Source organism: Gymnogyps californianus, chromosome 2 (genome assembly GCF_018139145.2).
Source record: "Gymnogyps californianus isolate 813 chromosome 2, ASM1813914v2, whole genome shotgun sequence".
In the NCBI taxonomy this organism is placed as follows: Eukaryota; Metazoa; Chordata; class Aves; order Accipitriformes; family Cathartidae; genus Gymnogyps; species Gymnogyps californianus.
In genome coordinates, this window is record NC_059472.1 from 120,206,821 (window position 1) to 120,224,505 (window position 17,685).

Below are 17,685 nucleotides of genomic sequence, written 5' to 3' on the forward strand. Positions count from 1 at the left end.
ATTCAAGGGACTACCCTGGCTGCTCGAGGCTGCTGCCTTTCTGGCTGTTTTGCTCTTCTGCTAGCATAGAGCAGCTGGACAGTGGACCAAGGATTTGGTCTTCTCTCCCACCCAAGCCAGTATCTTTTGGTCACAGGTTAGTGAAGTGTTTTAGGTTAAGTAAGCTCTTACGTTGTCAGGAGGGCTGTCCAACACTGTACCTCTCCAACTAGGTGGCACAAGAGGACAAGCCATACTAACAATTCATAATTGGATTTTGAGCATACGCAGAGCTGGAGAAACTCAGGCTGGCAAGACTGGGAATTTTCTAGTTTTTGCGGGCTTTGCATGCTATAATCTGCAGCGTCTGGCCAGCTGAGGGAAACTTAAATGGATTATTTTCAAGAAGTACGTTTCCATGGTCTGGCTGTCAGCTGCCTCCAGATAGCATTTAGTCATGAGACTCACTGCCAGTCTTTTAAAAACTAACCTTCAGAGCATGTTTTGGGCTGGTTCATAAATTGCAAAGTTAAGTTACAAGTTTCTCCATTACCACTGCCCAAAAGTGATCTATATAAAAGTTCTCTCATCATGACAACCTAATGGGGACAAATCACTTGAAGCATTTCCCCGAAGGTATATAGGGAAGATAATCTCAGTACCTACAGACACCCACACACAAACACATACTTACAGTAGTCAGTCTTTTCTCTTACTTAGTTCTCCTTGTGGTTAAAGCTAGATAGGATGGTGAGCATGGGAAGAATTATTTTATGACAATTGTACAAGAATTCTGCTCAGAGAAAACATAGTCTGACTCTCATATTGAGACTTGGAACACCACTTTCTTGTCTCAAGTCAGATCATGGAAATTAAACTTTAAAAAAATAATGCTTCAGTTTGGATCATATGATCTGGATCTGAGTTAGGAATTCTTTTTTTGCTGTTGAACTATCAAAGAGGAAAACTACCTTACTCCGTGAGAGACACTGCATAGAGAAATTGGTTTATTTCTTATCCAGGCATCATCACATCACAGAACATCAGTATTGGCTGGAGCTGGAGGATGGTCCAGATTACATTTTGGTGAAATATAACTAAAATCAGAAATTGTGCAAGTGAGTTTTTTTTCTCACACAGAGGTGGCAAGATTAATCTAGCTGTCATCTTCTGGGAAGCATTAGGAAATTCAGCCAGAGAAGCCTGTACTATTGTAGCTCCAGTGCCAATGCAGTTTTTCTTGCATTTGCTCAGAAGTTCCCTTTGTAGTGAGAGTATTGTCAAAACCTACGCTTGGTGAAAAAGCTGAACAGAAATAAAACCAGGGAAAATTTTCATCTGCATCCACTTGAGATATCTTTTTCTTTTTAAAATGGACCTTTCTCCCTCCTTCCTCCAGTGGAAAGTTCAATTTCAGCCTGAAAGGAAATCTTTCATTTTGTGGCATTTACAAGAAAAGCTGAAGGAATGAAGGTGTGGATACCCAGAAGTGATCCTCTGATGTCCTCTTAACTGAGTCGACTGGTTAGCTCTGTCAGGCATAGCGCCTTTTCTTGCAAGGGCCTGAAGCAGTGTTCCCTGTCCCTCCAGTCAGTAGGTATTTTGGGGAGGGAGGAAGGACCATGCAGGGGTGGAAGTTGTTCTCCATCATTCCAGTCAGCGCTATTCCATCACCATGCAGCATTAGACAGAAGTTTATACTCCCTGCATTTGAGCTTGTAACCATAGGTAGGAGACTGAATTCTTTCACTGGTTATCTGAACACTGATTTAGCGATGTTTAAAATTAAGCGTACGGAAAGCCTCCTTAAATTAATGAGACTTTTAATAGGGTGTAGGTATACTGTTAATCATGTGCTTAAGCAACCTGTAAGAGTACAGACCCAAAGAACACATTAAGGTTTGCCTAAAGATAAAGGATGATTTATGGAGGATTTGATTTGAAAAGCACTTAGGGCCTTCTTAAAAAAAACAACAAACCTTTAAAGTATTTCATAGGAAAATAATCCTTTGGTTATCACCTCTGGTCTTTACCTGATTCTGGCTTATTCGCAAAGGTTCTTCCCTGCTTATTTTATCTGAATGGGTTTTTATAAAAACTTCTGGACCCCAGTATTGATATGTTTCACAAATACTTTTCACATACAGCTGAAATGCAGAATCATTACTGTGTACAACGTGTTTTTCAGAGAGTAACAATTAATTTCTATGGCCAGATGTGAAACTCTGAAAAAAAAAGAAGTCGTAATGGATGTACTTGCAGGAACCTCCTTTCTCCCTTAGCTCTAATTGTGCAAATGGCACTGAGATAATGCTGTAATTGTTTGTCTTTTCCATGAAGCCGATATGAAGATTAAAGTACCATCTGGCTTTCTGAAAGCTAAAGTTAGAAAAACTCTAGCTTGAAAGAAAAAGCAGTTGGGTCCCTGTTGGGTGGACATTTTAAATGTAATTTAACTTTGCTCATCTCCGGTTAAAATTCTAACCACAAATCAGCACTCAGAGCTTTTCCCTCTTCATAAGAGTTAGCATCCTAACAGAAATTTTTCAAAGTACCTTTTCCTGGAGGTCTCTGATAACCTTGGGTCTCTTCTTGTATTTATCCTCCAATAGAGTTTAAAGACAGAACCTGAAAAGTAAATCTGATTGGAAAATTTCACAGTAAGCGTTGGTTTTTTTCTTTGTGGAATAGCCATTTTTTTCAAAAACATTTTTGAAAAGTTGACAGCATAACTAAGACTATACCTTTTGTACATTTATATCAATTTTGCTACGACATTTTGACAAATCTTTTTACTTACTGTTACTTTTAGGATCTTAAATCATTTTCACAGTCATTACAGAAAAAAAAATTGTTTTAAGTCATGCTTCATTTGTGGAATCCATTTTTTATTGAAATGTTTAGCAAGTCATTTCAGTAAAAATTGACTAACTTATATTAATAAGAAATTTCACAGAAAAAGAAAATGAAGCTGTTTCAAGCTCTATGAAACAAAAACAGTTTCAGGGTTATTTTGTAAATTATATTTCTTGGATTTTTTTTGTTACCAGCTCATCTAAAAATTGCATTTGATAATAAGCATAGAGCGATTATTAGCGAGGATTTCATCATAAAGAATTCTCCAGGGCTCTTAGTGATGAAAATACTGTGTCTAGTTTTGTTCCAGGCAACATTACCACTATGAGAACCAGAAACCCACTCTCGTTTGATTACTGTTGTATAAAATTTAGCCTGTAAACAAACACACACAGGAACTGCCCCCCCCTTTCCCTCTACCCTCCACCCACCCCCCAAATGTCAAAGCTGCTAAAAAGGATCTCCAAGTCTTAGAGCAAAATATTTTCACTTTTTGATCTGGAGAGCTTCCTTTTGTCTGGGATCCCTGCATAAAAAAAGTAAGCAAAATTGCAGGTGATAGGATGGAAACGTAACAGAGGGCTCAAGAACCAGGTCTTTGCCTGACCAGTGAACTGTTTCAACTGATTAGCGTCTGTAGCAATAAAAGATATGCTTGTACTGTTTCCCTGTGGGCAGTCCTTTGTACCTCTACTGCACATCTTCTTATGGATCAGAAAAATTCCCCTTGCATTGAACCAAATCTCTTCCTGGGGCTAAGTGGAACTGCATTGAAAGTTCAAAAGAAAGCTAGAGTCATCATAAAAAAAAAGGAACCTAAATGATAACGTGGGTGGTGGTGTACTGCCTGGAGGAGTCCTGGGTATGAATTTAGTGAAATCATCACCTGTGTTGCTTCTACAAAGGCAAATAAGGTGCCTGGGCACTTAACAGCATGATAAATTCAGGTAAGTGGCTTAGATGTAGAGATCAAATATCTTCCTACCTATACTTCAAGTCAATGGACCTCACATGGACAAACATTTGTGTGGAAGAGGCTATTTATTAACCTGTGACTGTGGTGGGAGGATGTTAGATGATGAACAGCCATTAAGGCTGACTTTGTGAGAGACCCCGCCTGTAGTGAGTTAAGTTGGTTTAGATAGTTTTTCTCCTGAAACTTTTTTGTCCGTTTGCTCTCACTCAAAGAATTCAGTCATTTTGTCCATATCTCAAGCTTTCTATAGAGTCTTTCCCTCTACCCTCAAATTTACAAACCACTGGTTTGGTGGTCCAGTGAAAAGGGATTGGCCACGGTGCTCACATACCAGTTTTGACTGGATTATTCAGGCTGGTTAGAAAGCGTAGCTGGCGGACATGGAAGTCTGTTTCAATAAAATGCTTTTCTGGAAATGTTTAACGCTCAAGATCCATTTGAGATCCAGTGATTTCAGTTCCCTTCTGGGTGAACTCAAAGTGCCCCTTTGGACGAAGCAAACTGCAAATGGCTTGAGGACTCTCTGAGGAGCAAACCTCGCTCTTCCTCTTGTGTTGTCTGACCACCAGTGCTGGGTTAAAAGCACTGAGCCTCGTTGAGACAAGGTGGCCTGATAAAACCCACTGTTGTTAAGCCTGGTACCCCGCTATTGCTGCCCCACCCCCCCCCAGTTATGTTTCGTTCTTGCCTTTCTCAGCAGGGAGCTCCTCTACTACTTCCACCAGTCCAGTCCTCACCCCACACCCATGAACAGACCTAGAAGACTCTGGCCCTCAGGAGGGAGTCAAAGTTACCCTCAAAGCCATCTGATAGCCAAATGCCAGTGCACTCCTTATGTGACAGTGCAGATGGCTTTGAGGCATTTCTGCTTTAAAAAAAGTAAGAAAAAGAGATATTTTGTAGCAGGACATTTTCAGTCAAGGCCTCCTGATTCTGTCAATGTCTGCAAGCTTTATCTAGGGAGACCATGAGCCTGAATTTGGGATTTTGTTCTTTAAAGTTGTGAGCCCCTTTGTTGTCTTTGGGCCAGTTTTAAAATTAATATTTAGCAAAGCGTGTAGTTATTGCTATGTGCTTCGGTCTTGGCTAGCTGAACTGTATTTAGTAGTGTCTGTAAAATAAAATTCTCACAGCTCAAACTCATTGAGATATTCATGTTTATGTATGGCTTTAGGAATGACTACCAGCAAGGTTTGGTTTGAATAGTCACTGTTGAGCAACTGGAAAACAGCCCAGATACGGGCACCAGACACTGATGTGTATAAATTCAAAGCCGTTTCAGAAAATGATCTCTGTAACTATTGTCTTACCTTCACTGGCTGTAAAAATGAGAATGGTAACGTTTGCCCACAGCAACTAGTGTTTTGAATATTAATTTATATTTGTAAAGCACTTCAATGAGGTAAGTTACTCTTAATTCAGGACACCATTTGACCATGAACATGCAAATACACATAATCCTGTATTTTTACACCTAGCAAAAAGATGGAGTCAAGGAATTGTTTCTTGGTAAAATACATGAACTTGCTTTCATCAGCCAACTCCATAACACACAACTGTCAGTAGCAGGCTGTGTTGAGATTCCACTTGTCATTTCATTTTGATCTAGACAAGAATATGTTTTTAATATGTCTTGTGATTTCCTTCTAGATGAAACGCTCCACCCAATGCATATCGTAATTTCTCCTGTAGTACTTTTCAATGAAACCTGTTTTCTATCTGAAGAAAAATGTGCTTTTTTGTTCTTTTTCTCTTTGCCTCCCCAGTGCATAGTTTGGGACTGGGATTCCAACGGCAAGCATGACTTCATTGGAGAATTTAGCTCAACTTTCAAGGAAATGCGAGGAGCTATGGAAGGAAGACAGGTAAGTGGAAACCACCCAAGCAATCTCAATATGTAAACTTTGTAGAGCAGTGTTCCTCAGACAATCCTGTAATAAAGCAAGTGACATTGCCTCATCGTCTCTCAGAAGATAGTTGCTGTGTAGATCTGTCCCATAGGTTTTACTGTTATCTGGACATGATAATCTGAAAATGCAAAAAGCAGCCTTTCCTGTACTTCCATGCCTGAAATACTTAGGGTCTTTTCCAGTTCACATTCTGCAGGCATTTCTTTCTGCTAAGATTTATTTCCCTTGAGCTCAAGCATGTGGTTTCTATGAGGTGCTGTGCTGTTATGGCAAAGCAGAGGCACAGTCTGGGTACTCAAAGCATTTCCCTACTGGCCTAAAGGCCTTTATTGGGTGAGGGTCATTCTCCGTCTTTCTGCATTTCTCGTGTGCTGCGTTCATTGCTGCCAGCTCTAACTTGAACCCATCATGATGAAACTAATCGGTTTCCTAAATATCTCACCAGTTACAGTCTTAAGGGAAAATTAAATCGTTAGCTTATTAATAATTTCACTTCTTTATGTCAGCCTGATCTTTTCAAATTGAAGTTGATGGTAATTATTGAATACGATAAATGATTTGGCATATCTAATTCCAGAAGTTGTCATTTCCTATTATTACTTACTCCTGAAGATGTTAGTTTTGATAAATTCTCTGAGGGGCAGTTAAAAATGTTGACTTTCTAATCTGCTGATAATTGGTATTCACTGCTTCATGGTGATCTCAAAACCAAACACAAATGCCTAATAAGCTTTATTTGGACTTTATATTAAGGTTCTGTTTATAATGTGTTAATAGAAAGCTAACAAAGAGTCAAAAGGTGTTTAATAAATGGTAAGCAGTCAGGCTATTCCACAGGTCAAGAAGTTTTTATGATTCTTCTAGATATTTTCTATTGGTGTTCTTAGAACAACCTAGAGTTTAGCAAATGTTGCTCATGTGTGTAAAATACGGTTGATATATATCAGTCATATATTAACTCATTATAAATAACTTCTGAACAGAATCTGAGTGTAAATGAAACCCTGTTTTGCTCTCTCAAATTAAGTCAGAGGATCAAAACTTAAACCAAACTGAATTTGAGTGGAAATAAAACCTACCTAAAGAGGTAAACAGATTCCAGAGTGAATACCATTAACAAGGCCAGTGATGTGACAACACTCCAATTTTGTATACAAATACCTGTGGCTGGGAAAGGGACTGTGTGAGAGGGTAAAGGGTGTGTGTTTCCAATGTAAATGTCTTCAAAAGAGCATCACAGTCCTTCCCAAACAGACAGTTTATTGGCCAAGACAAGAGACTTGCAATCCAGAGTGCCAGGAATGGCTGTGAAGGATAAACTATGTATTCTTCATTATGATGGAGAAACAGCGTGCTCTCTTCATCCTCAGCTAGCGAAAAGGATGGTTACTCTTTTAGAGGCATAAGAAGTTAGTACAGCCATTTGTCAGTTCTTGTTCCAGGTTGACACTGCAGCATCAGAGTGCCATCTAGGAATGTTTTAATGTTGCACAATACTTTAAGTGCCTGAACCTTTGTCTTGCTAAGGGCCTGCCATTTGGCATTCCGCAGGCTGCCTTTCACCTGTAACATTGCAATCTGCTTTTCACTGCAAAAGTGCAGCTTTTCTCCTCCGCACGCCTAAGGCGTTGTGGCATTATTTCTTCCTCGTTGCTCTCATTCTGTTGTTACTGTGCAGTTATTCCTTGGGCTTGCACCTACAAAACCCGATGCTGTTGTTATAGCCAATTCTCGTGGGACACAATTGCCACCAATGTAAGAATCAGTCCTTCTCCTCCCTCTGCTTTTCTAATCCTTGTTTGGTAGTCTATTCTAGAGGAAAACAAGATTTAGTGGATAAGATAGTAGGTAATAGTCATTTAAGTGGCTAATAAATACTGCCCAAAAAATATGCGTGCACATGCTAGATGGCTGTTGCACCTGATGAAAGCAGGCTTCAGGGAACACTAATAGCATGATAGGCAAGAAGAAGCAGTAGGGAGTTTGAGCAGATCCTGGTAAAAATGATATAGTTATTATGGAAAAAGTACTGTGATCATGTTGTACAGGAGAGGTTGCTTGTGTGGGAGACCATGTCACTTGTTGCTTGGCTGGAGCCAGAGAGCAATTTCACTTTCTCTTTCTCTCTTTCTCTCTCCCTCTGTCCCTCCCTCCCTCGTCCTCTCTCCCTTTTCTCTGTGTTTTCTCTTTCTCTCTCTCTCTGTCCCTCCCTCCCTCATCTGATCTCCTTTTTCTGTTCTCCAGAAATAACTATTGCTGCTAAAGGCAATATATGCCATTAGCTGTGGACCCCATAAATAGATCTTAGTGCATAGTTTATCTCAACATCCTTTGTGCAACATTAAGTGATGTGATTAGCATTTGTCAGTTTTTTTCTTCAGTTTTATCCTCCCCAAAGAAAAAGCATGTGCAATGGAGTGTTTACTGAATAAAGGGGGTTTAGTAAACCTTGAGGGAATGGCAGAGGAGGACGAAGGTGTTTTGCCTTCAAGTGGATATGTTGCTAGGTATTTCTAATAAGGACGGCCACGTCAGAGAAATGTAATTATACGTGGGTGAGGAGATGAGTAGGTTAGACATAGTCCTTTGTTCCTAGAAGAGACTTTTTCATAGCCTCAGACCAGAAAATGTTCTGTTTTCCATGTAGTACTCCTTTCAGTCGGAGGAATAAAACTGCCAGCTACATCCTTCAGCCCATGGCGTTAAGCATTCGTTCACATAGCATCACAGTAGTGTCAAAGATGAGGACAAAAACCTGGAATTTCATCTCAGATGCTGTGGAAGCCAGTGTAAAGAGCAGAACTCAGGTCTGACATCCCTGTTTGAGTTGCTAAGGAGACACAGTGAAACTTCTTATTCTGGTTATATTTTCTTTTGTGCAGTAGACTTTATGGCCAGCTACAGTACATTGCTATAGTTCTGTCAAAAGATAATCAAAAGATAATCAAAACACCCTAGTGATTGTCAACCAGGGTTTTTCACTCTCCCAGGCAACTGGAGAGAATAGGAGGGAACATTCACCATTGACGGGAGATCCAGAAACTCTCCTTAAGCACCAGTTGCAAATCTGTGGGGTGTTAAAGGAGGCTACCCCAATGGCAGGGCTCTCCCTCTCTGCCCATCAGCAACGTCAATGCATTAAGCAATAAGAGTGGGAGTAACATAGTTTGTGCTGGGGAGCCAGAAGAACTGTGTGTCATCTGTGAACTGCTAGTACCTCTCACCATTTCGTCAGCTCACCTCGTCTCTGGAGGAGTTGACAAGGATCTTGAAGTTGCCTTTTAATTGTACATAGTTCATCCTCCAGAAGGCAGAGAGTATTCTGACCCGTTCTTCAACCTCCCCCTCTTGGCTACAAGATAAAAGTATCTTGTAGCCAATCTATCAACTGTTACAGAACCACTTGAGATGGTCAGAATAGATATGTGTCACCCACTTACTTACAGGAGGTGATGGTGCTTCTAAGACTGTTTCAGTTCCATTCCTGGGCTGGGTACTGATTATCCCAAGTTTTGGGTGTCAGCCTCTGATCCAGTGAGCTTACAGTTGGCTTGCTGGCTTGCCTCCACTGTGAGATTTCTTGGGAATTTGTGTTTGAGACCAGACATCATTTAGATAAATGTTGTGAATCTAGCACTGGCAGCTTACTAGTGGTTGAACCAGTAGTGTGTGAAGGAAGGACAGAAGATTCCTTATCTGAACGACTGATCACCTGTTTTGATCAGGAATGGCGTGAGTAGTTTATGAATTTCTTTTCTAAATGTGGCAGGTCTTGGATGAGATTCACAAGTCTTGAATTATGACTCCTTCAGAGTGACAGTTGCTTCTCCATGACTGAAAGGACTGAATTCTGGGAAAGCTTGTTGGTCTTTGGTTGGTGGTATAGATGAAATTAATTCATGCTGTTTAAGAAGACTTCCTGATCATGAACAACCTCAGGATAATAGCTTGGTGTGTGTTTCTGTTCCGTAATAATTACCTTGTTGTCACAGACTGTTATATTCTGACACCTAGCCTGTTTTCATACTGACCACCAATAAAAAATGGCACAAAGACATCCTGTTGTTCAAATGCACATCTGAAGCAGGCGTTTCTAAACCTTCTATTTAACATTTTTCACCATTCCAAAATTCATCATTTACTCCTTCACCATAATCTTGACACAAGAAAACACAGTAAGAACAAGTCCATCCCTATTTGTGACAGTCATTTTTTTAGTGAATTACTAGTAAATACTTTGAGTTTATTATATGCTTAGGATTTGTTCCAAATATATGTATAATGTATATTTTTAATATGTGTGTACAGTGGCAGTTTTATTAGGTGTTCTAATATTAATCTATCCAACATTTTAAAACAAGACTAGAAAAGCTTGATAAAAATTTAAAGAGTATTAAAGCTTTTCATAGTTGAAAGGAGAAATCCTCTACTAATGAGAAGAAAAGTCACTTTTTTTTTTTTTTAAATGGAGGCAATAAAGCCAGAGGGATTTGCGAGGAAAAAAGTCATAGAAACATAAACCACCTGGTTCCCCATGCAGCATGGGAGTTACATAAGGGAAAAATCTGTTCCTGCATTACATAAAAATGGACACGTGTATATGCACACACACGAAAGGGGAGGAAGAAACCCTGCTGTATTTACCATCTCCACTGACATTCCCACAAGTTTGGGGTGTTATTAGGGGGTGAGGAGGGCTGCTGAGGTGCACAAGATTGGATGGGGTCCTGAGGAGATCTGAATTGGGTTCCCTCATTTGCCCAGATATCTGACTATGACCCTCACTCAGGGCCTTTGCATCAGGTAGCTCTTCAGATGAGACCTTTATGAGACCATAACTGTGCACGGATGAGACCTTTAAGCCTTTGGTAATAGGCCAAGGAGTTTATTGACACCAGCGGACAATTGCATGTCTAGTTTTATCAGGAGACAGTCAAGTTCATCCAGGACTGTCTGCAACATCAGCAGCTGCTGCTGGCCCCAGAGAGGGCAACAGAGGCCTCAGAGGAGGGTGCAGCTATGTCAGGCACCTGCCACATCTGTGTCATTAGGCAACCAGCGGTGCAACCTCAGGAGCACAGGTGAGGCTGAGGGCCTTGGCTGAGGAAACAAGAAATGCTTTGGTTTTCACTTCATTCCACAGGTGCAAGTCTCCAGAAGAAGCCTCTGATAGTGATTAAAAGCAGCTCATCTCCCATGGTGGTTGTCTTTCTGGGACAGAAGGAGAAAAAACCCCCATCCTGTCCTCTTGCCTAAAGGGGCAGCATGAATAAACTAGCCTTTCAGGCAGGAAGAGTTGCAGTTTGCTTAAAAGTGACTTGCTTTTCTTGAGGCATGAGAAAGAGATAATGCAGGATATAATGCTGCCTGCTATCGATTGGGTTTTTTCGCCCTGTCCATTAGACCGTGATGACTCCTTTGTCGTTTACAAACTATGCAATTTGTTGCAGCAGCTGTACATGAAGGAACAAGAGAGAAACAAAAGAATTGCAGGGGAGGCAAGAGAACATGCTAATGATAACCCAAGCTTTGCCATAGCTCTCTAGCCCTTTCCTCACAGGACTACCCAATGTCCTGGTGTGCAAGCACAGTGTCCCAGAGAAAGCAACTGCTCTGTATCATGATTTCTCTTGCCTTAGGGTACATGAAACTCTCCTTGCACCTTCATTTCTTTCTCTGAATAGCTTGTGCTATTGGTAGCCACATACTGTCCAAATTTTGGTTCTACAATGGTCACCTGCATTTAGTCACCTCTGCTTCCCTTTGCTGGTGTGTGGCATGGGTGGTTGCATCGTTTGCTCTTCTCTTCTGAAGGTTTGGTAAAAGAAGGGGTAAGGATGTTTGGGAAGGCAGCATCCTTCACAGCAGAGAGTAACATCTCCCATTGAGGGATCTGTGTCTCCTCATTACAGCAACGAGAGGATTAGGACCTTCCAAGTGTCAGCATTAGTTTGCTGACTTTCATTGAAGAACAGCTGGATCGAGTTTGTTTTACATCCAGAACTTCTCGACACGGTGGTTTAAATTTCAGGGTCTAAAAGAAACACCAAAGCAGTATAGTCTGGGGGTTCATTACCAACCTTTGCAACAGTATTTATATTAAATTAACAGGAGATGGTGAAAACCAGGTTGCTTTCTGTTTCAGATTCACTGTGTTGTTTGACAGGGAAAGAGCTTGCATAGCCCAGAGCTGCGAGGCATTTGGAGGAAACGCTAAGTGACTTTCAGAATGGTGAATCCAAACTTCACAATGTTTACTGTTACTGTATGATTGCAGACTCTTGCATTAGTTTCCTCTCAACTGAAAAGTTAATTTAAGAGACAAAAATGAATCGATAAAAAACAATGTCAAATACCAAATCAATACTGGGAATGTAGGAACAGACTGAAAATTGAGGTTGGCTTCACAGTGCAAGCAAAATATTTGAAAACTGTTTCTCGTTATTACTTACTTGGTTAGAGCTATATTGTGAACTCTGTTCCCTTTAGAAGAACTGGAGATATGACAAGGCCTGTATAGGGAATTTCCTTCAAATGGTGCTTGTCACATCTTCAGCTTGAACTGTGGGAATTGCCAAGGTCAGAACTGGATCTTGGTGGGTAAGTTAAGATTGAGAGTTTTATGTAAAACAGTCTTACTGGTTTTTTAAGCCTGTGAATTGGGAAATGTCTTCTCCCTCCTCTCCTTTCTTATTTCCTTCCCTTCTTTATACTATCACATCAACAGATTTAATAGGTGCAAAATTGTTCTTTCTTTCTGTTTTCCTGCTTTCTAGGAATTTGCTAGTCTGTTCTTTCCTTTGCTTTATTATCCACATCAGCCAATGACATGTTAGTGACTTGCACATGGAATATTTTAATAAGCTTTAGGTAGTTGCTGAGAATTGTTATTCGTACATCTCAAAATGCTTTGCAAAGGTAGGTGAACATTCCTAGTTGCATTTTACAGTTAGCACAGAGAAGCTGAGAGGCTGGCCACAGGCACAGATTTTTCTCCCCTGAAGTAGTGTTTTATGCCGCTTTGGTCCTTATGTAGTATAAACTTCTTCCAGAAACCAATTACATCAAGATAACATTTATCAGGCTTAAATAATCCTTTTCGCAGGAGAGGAATTATGTGCATAGTGTAAGGGTTCATATAGGTCAGGCCTTGTTTAAACATGCACGTTGAAAAGCGTTAGTGTTGGAAGATGATAAAATTAAGGAAGTGCACCTTGGATGTTCAGGGGAAAGCAACGAGGTCTCTCCAGTGTAGTTCAGTGTCAAAGGGAGGAACAGAAATCCTGACTCCTATTTTTTGTCTCTATTCGATATATTACAGTTTCTTTATAATATACAGACAGCACAATTTCTCTGTAGGAATGCTTCCAATAAGTTGGAGACAACTGTGTGCTAAACCATTTTGCCAGACAGCAACATATCAAGATGCGAGTGGGCAGTGCTTTTGCCTCGCTGTCAGATTGCTTTCCCAAATATGAGCTTATTGCACTCTGGCGTTGTGTCACAGAGCGCCCTCTTTACTTGGAGAGAAGGGCTTTTATTTCTTAAGCCTGAGCGCATCTCTTGAGTAGAGAAAAAATGTTTATGGAGGATTTCCCCTGAACATGTGGGCCTGTGTCTGCCTGTCTTCTCAGTTGGAAAATTCATTTCACAAGACAAATAATTGAGCTGTAGGCTAACTGGGAGAGCAAGCAGATGTGTTTCCTGCAGTTGGAACATTTTTTTGTCTTTTCCTATTCTTCGCTTTGTCATCTGTCTCCAGTAATACAGTGATGAAAATACTCCTCCTCCCCTGTGCAGAAAAGGTCTCATATTGCTCCAAAGCCATATGTTTTGCCTTCCATTTTTTGACATTTGACAAAAGCTCTACATTTGAAATACTTCAGAGACATCCAAATAATTGCTGTTAGGCAATGGTTTGAAGCTCGATGAAATCTCTGGGGCTGTTCATAAGGTAAAAATAGTTTTATGTGCTCAAACACTGCTCAGACAGATCCTATATGAACGTCTTCACTATAGACAAAGTATTGTAACGCTTATGAAGGTCTTCACTATAGGCAAAATATTGTAACACTTAAGACAGATATGTTTCATTTCAAAATGTCATCATAGGGATTTTTAGATAATAGATCATCCTGGTTCCCTTTGGAGATACATTCTTTATGTTACCCAACATCACATGTTTTCTCCCAGCACTTGAAAACACCTCCCTGAAACAAAATAGTAATGTTCTTAACCATATTTAATAACACATAACAGATATAAATCTGGATTTACAAATGCCAATAGATACTTGCACGTACAAATGTACATTTTACTTCTGCAGTAAGAGGCATGAATAATATTGTAGACATTAGAGGTCAGGGTCTGAAAGCTTGGCCTTATCAGTTTGCCTGAAATCAGAGCAGGGCAGAACATTTGAAGTGGAAATCAGTAAGACTCTGAGAGATGTTATGATGGGAACAAGACAACGTATTTCAGTAACAAGGTAGGACTCCTTTGCTGTAAAATTGACTATTTGTAAATAGAACTAATCAGAACATTTTCAAAAAGGGTTTTAATATATTCTTAGGGATAATTTTCAAATATATCAGTAATTAGTTAACTGCATCTTTGTGCACTTTTTAGTGATTTTCTTAACTTTCAGACTTAAGGGAGAAACTATTGCTGTCTTTTAAAAGAGAGCGAGATGATCTCTGATCACAATTTCTCCAATCATGAGTTTAATACAAAACACCAGTGTTACTGCATAGGCAGTTTTGTAGTTAATACAATGGATCAGGTTGCTTCCTCCAGTATTTTCATTTGTATTAAGTTCCCTCTTTTTTTCTCCTCTTAAATGATCTCAAAAGATCCTCAATCTTGCTTATGTAACACCTGAACCTACAAGACTGGAAGATGACAACACACGAATCTGGATATCTCTTTTAGTGCTGTGTCCACATGTATATGTTCGAAGACAGATGTTTGCCCTGGGCCTTTTTCTATTAAGATCATTCTCTGCATAGTTAATGGTTTTCATTTTTTCTTCTGTGTGCACCATTATTTGATAGGATTTAGTCAACTGTGGGAATCAGATAGTGCCATTTTGTTAATTATTCAATTTGTACATAAATTTTCCTTCAAGCAGTGAATGCTCTTTTTCACAGGTACAATGGGAATGCATTAACCCCAAGTACAAAGCAAAGAAGAAAAATTACAAGAACTCAGGCATCGTCATCCTTAACCAGTGCAAGGTAAATACGTGTTTTGCTCTTTGGCTGTTTCTTTACTAAGCTCTCAGTGATATGTTTTGATAGCGTTTGGAAACGTAGACAACAAACTGGAACTGCCTGTAAAATAGCAACAGAAACTGATTCACTACAAAAAGTAAAGACAAGGACTTGAATCCCAAAAGCAAGCTGACTGTCCCCAACTCTCTTCTTTCATTTCTCTTGCCCTATCCCTGCTGTTGTGCAATGGAGTTGGCAGTACTAAACTCTTACACCTACAGGCTTGCCAATTGGCCTTTTGTGTGTTTCCCTTCTAATCCTTCCATCATTTCTACAAAATTGCTCTTGTTTCTCCTAAACCAATACCAAAATTTCCACTGACTTCCCACTGAGGAGCAGAGCTTGGTTCTACTTTTGATGTGAATTTTCCATTCTGTAGTTTTAGATTTTGATATTTTCTCTGTTTACATTTTTGTTTCTGTCTGAAACTATATTTAATGCTTTCTTCCTTTACCTTGTTTTCAGTTGGTCCCTTCCCTCCTTCCACTTTACTTTTTTTCAGGCAGTTCTCTGATGTTTTAGCAGTACACAGCTAATTTGAATGTCTTGCTTTCTTGTCTGCAGATCCACAAGATGCATTCTTTCTTAGATTATATCATGGGAGGCTGCCAAATACAGTTTACAGTAAGTGTCTTACTTCTCTAACTTGTTTTAAAGAAAGGGAATCCCCTTAGATACTGATTCATTACTTTCACAGAGAAATGATTCTTACATGCCATTCCTTGGTAAATTATTAAGGTCTTCTTGCAAAATGAATTAAGCCTGGAAAATAAAACTATGCTAATGCAGTAAGATTTTTCTTGCACAAGCTGATTTACTTTTATGTTTTGCAGCAATGACAGTCACATTGCAAAAAGTAAAGACAACTTCATACAGGGGTGAGAAGCTAAGCTGGTGTAGTCCCACCAATTCCATCTGAGCTATACCCAGTCCCAAAAGCTGGAGAACTGAATTAGCCCCTGTGACAGTCCTGACTGGCCTTTGGCTTTTGAGCCTCAGTGTTCACAAGAATTTCAAATAAATTCCCTTCCTGGGACTGTGTCACGGAGGGGATTTCATCTCACCTCACCATCTCACCATTTAGCTACTTAAATGTTAGATATCCTGTTCATCAGTCCTATGGGCCAGTCTCCCTTTCCAGAAGGAGTCCTCCATTAAAGCAAGATGTTTCCCCTCTGATGGTGCCATACAGAAAGTCACAGGCAGAGAGGTGGTCCAGCCAGGGACCTCTCTCTATCAGTCTGGGGTAAAAGCTAGGGTAAATGCTGATGTTTTATACGTCAGCCATAGCTACCAACAGTAACATGGCACTACAGGGGGACAAGGTTGTAATTTAGAGCGAATTCAGAAGCTATTCAGTTCAAGGAACAGGGGATAAAATGATTTGCGGACCTCCCCGTAAACAGAAATACAGTATTTTGCACTTCCAAATAATCATTTTTAGAAACATTTAATGCTATGTGGTTTTGATATTTTCTTTTTATTTTTTTTTTTTTTTTGGTATTTTGAATCTGGGAAATAAAATAAAAATAAAATAAAATAAAATAATATAGTATATCAGTATTTCCTATGGCATAGGAATACAGATTGTGGCTCAGTTCCAGCCTGGTTTATGTAACTTCTAATTTCACGCCAGTTACAGGGGTAAAATCTGATGCTCCAAGGTAATATTCTTCTTCTGGAGATCTTTTCTTTTCCTGTAGCACCCTGCCCTGTTTCTGCTCCCAGGTATCAAGTATCAGACATTGGATGCTACTGAAATGTTCCATTTCACTTTTTCCAGACAAGGCTTCATTTTCCAAAAAGATTTAACAAAAAAAGAAAGATTTTTTTTGTCCCAACAGAAAGTTCCAGCAACAGGAGCAGCTATAGACAGTAGTGGATTGTCTTCTTGTGTATGAATCAGCTTTTTGAGGTGTAAAATATGCACTTGGCCAGTACACCTCGCAAACTCATTGAATAATACCCAGAACTGAGGACGTTGTTTCTGGTTTTGAAGGAAATACCTACTGTAGTGGACAAAGATCTTTACAGTTGTCTTCTCTCAAGCAAAGCATCCTGTGTAATTACCTCTCCACCTTACCCGGCTTCTTCTTCTGTTATCCCCAAATGCCTGCAATGTCCATTTCTCCTCCAAATCTGAAACTCGCCAATCCCTGGACATGCCTTTAATTTATCTTTCCTGACATTTCCTCCCTAAAAATATGACTGGAAGAACTCAGTTATCAAATATGTTCAAGGTCATTAGCAGAAAGACAGTAATGTCTTTAAGTAATACTTAAAAGCCTTTTCTAATCAGGGCAGATGCTTAAGCACATGCAAAGACTGGTTAATACACATTTCCCACAACTCTAGCTCAAGCACAGGAGCACTGTAACCATTAGAAAGTGTCTAGGGATATACATATTATTATGTTACAGCTGTGCTTTTCAAACTCTTTTCGATTCCTCCTAAATGTTTTCCAATGGAAGAGCAAGTCCTTACACAGCGCACTGAAGGGTCGTGTCAATTTGCTTGCCGATTATTTAGTTGTCGCAGATTTCCTATTAGTAGGCCGTGAACCACAAGTTGAAAACTGCTGTGTTAAAATGTGTTAAAATGGATAGTATTGCTTCTACTATATTTTACTACTTTAATATTTCATTTTGCTGAATTGAAACAAAACCGTTCATAATGGGAAACTTAGGTAAAC

General features: G+C 39.7%; 1 protein-coding gene across 2 annotated transcripts in view; it reads left to right on the top strand.

Annotated features, from left to right (window-relative positions):
* Nucleotides 1-17,685, top strand: part of CPNE4 (copine 4) — a 250,984-nt gene that overhangs the window by 187,581 nt on the left and 45,718 nt on the right. For both annotated transcript variants that reach the window (XM_050915715.1, XM_050915716.1), the window contains exons 8-10: nt 5,578-5,676; nt 14,871-14,957; nt 15,558-15,617. In XM_050915715.1, coding sequence (XP_050771672.1) covers nt 5,578-5,676; nt 14,871-14,957; nt 15,558-15,617 — 246 coding nt within the window. The remainder of the gene's footprint in view (nt 1-5,577; nt 5,677-14,870; nt 14,958-15,557; nt 15,618-17,685) is intronic.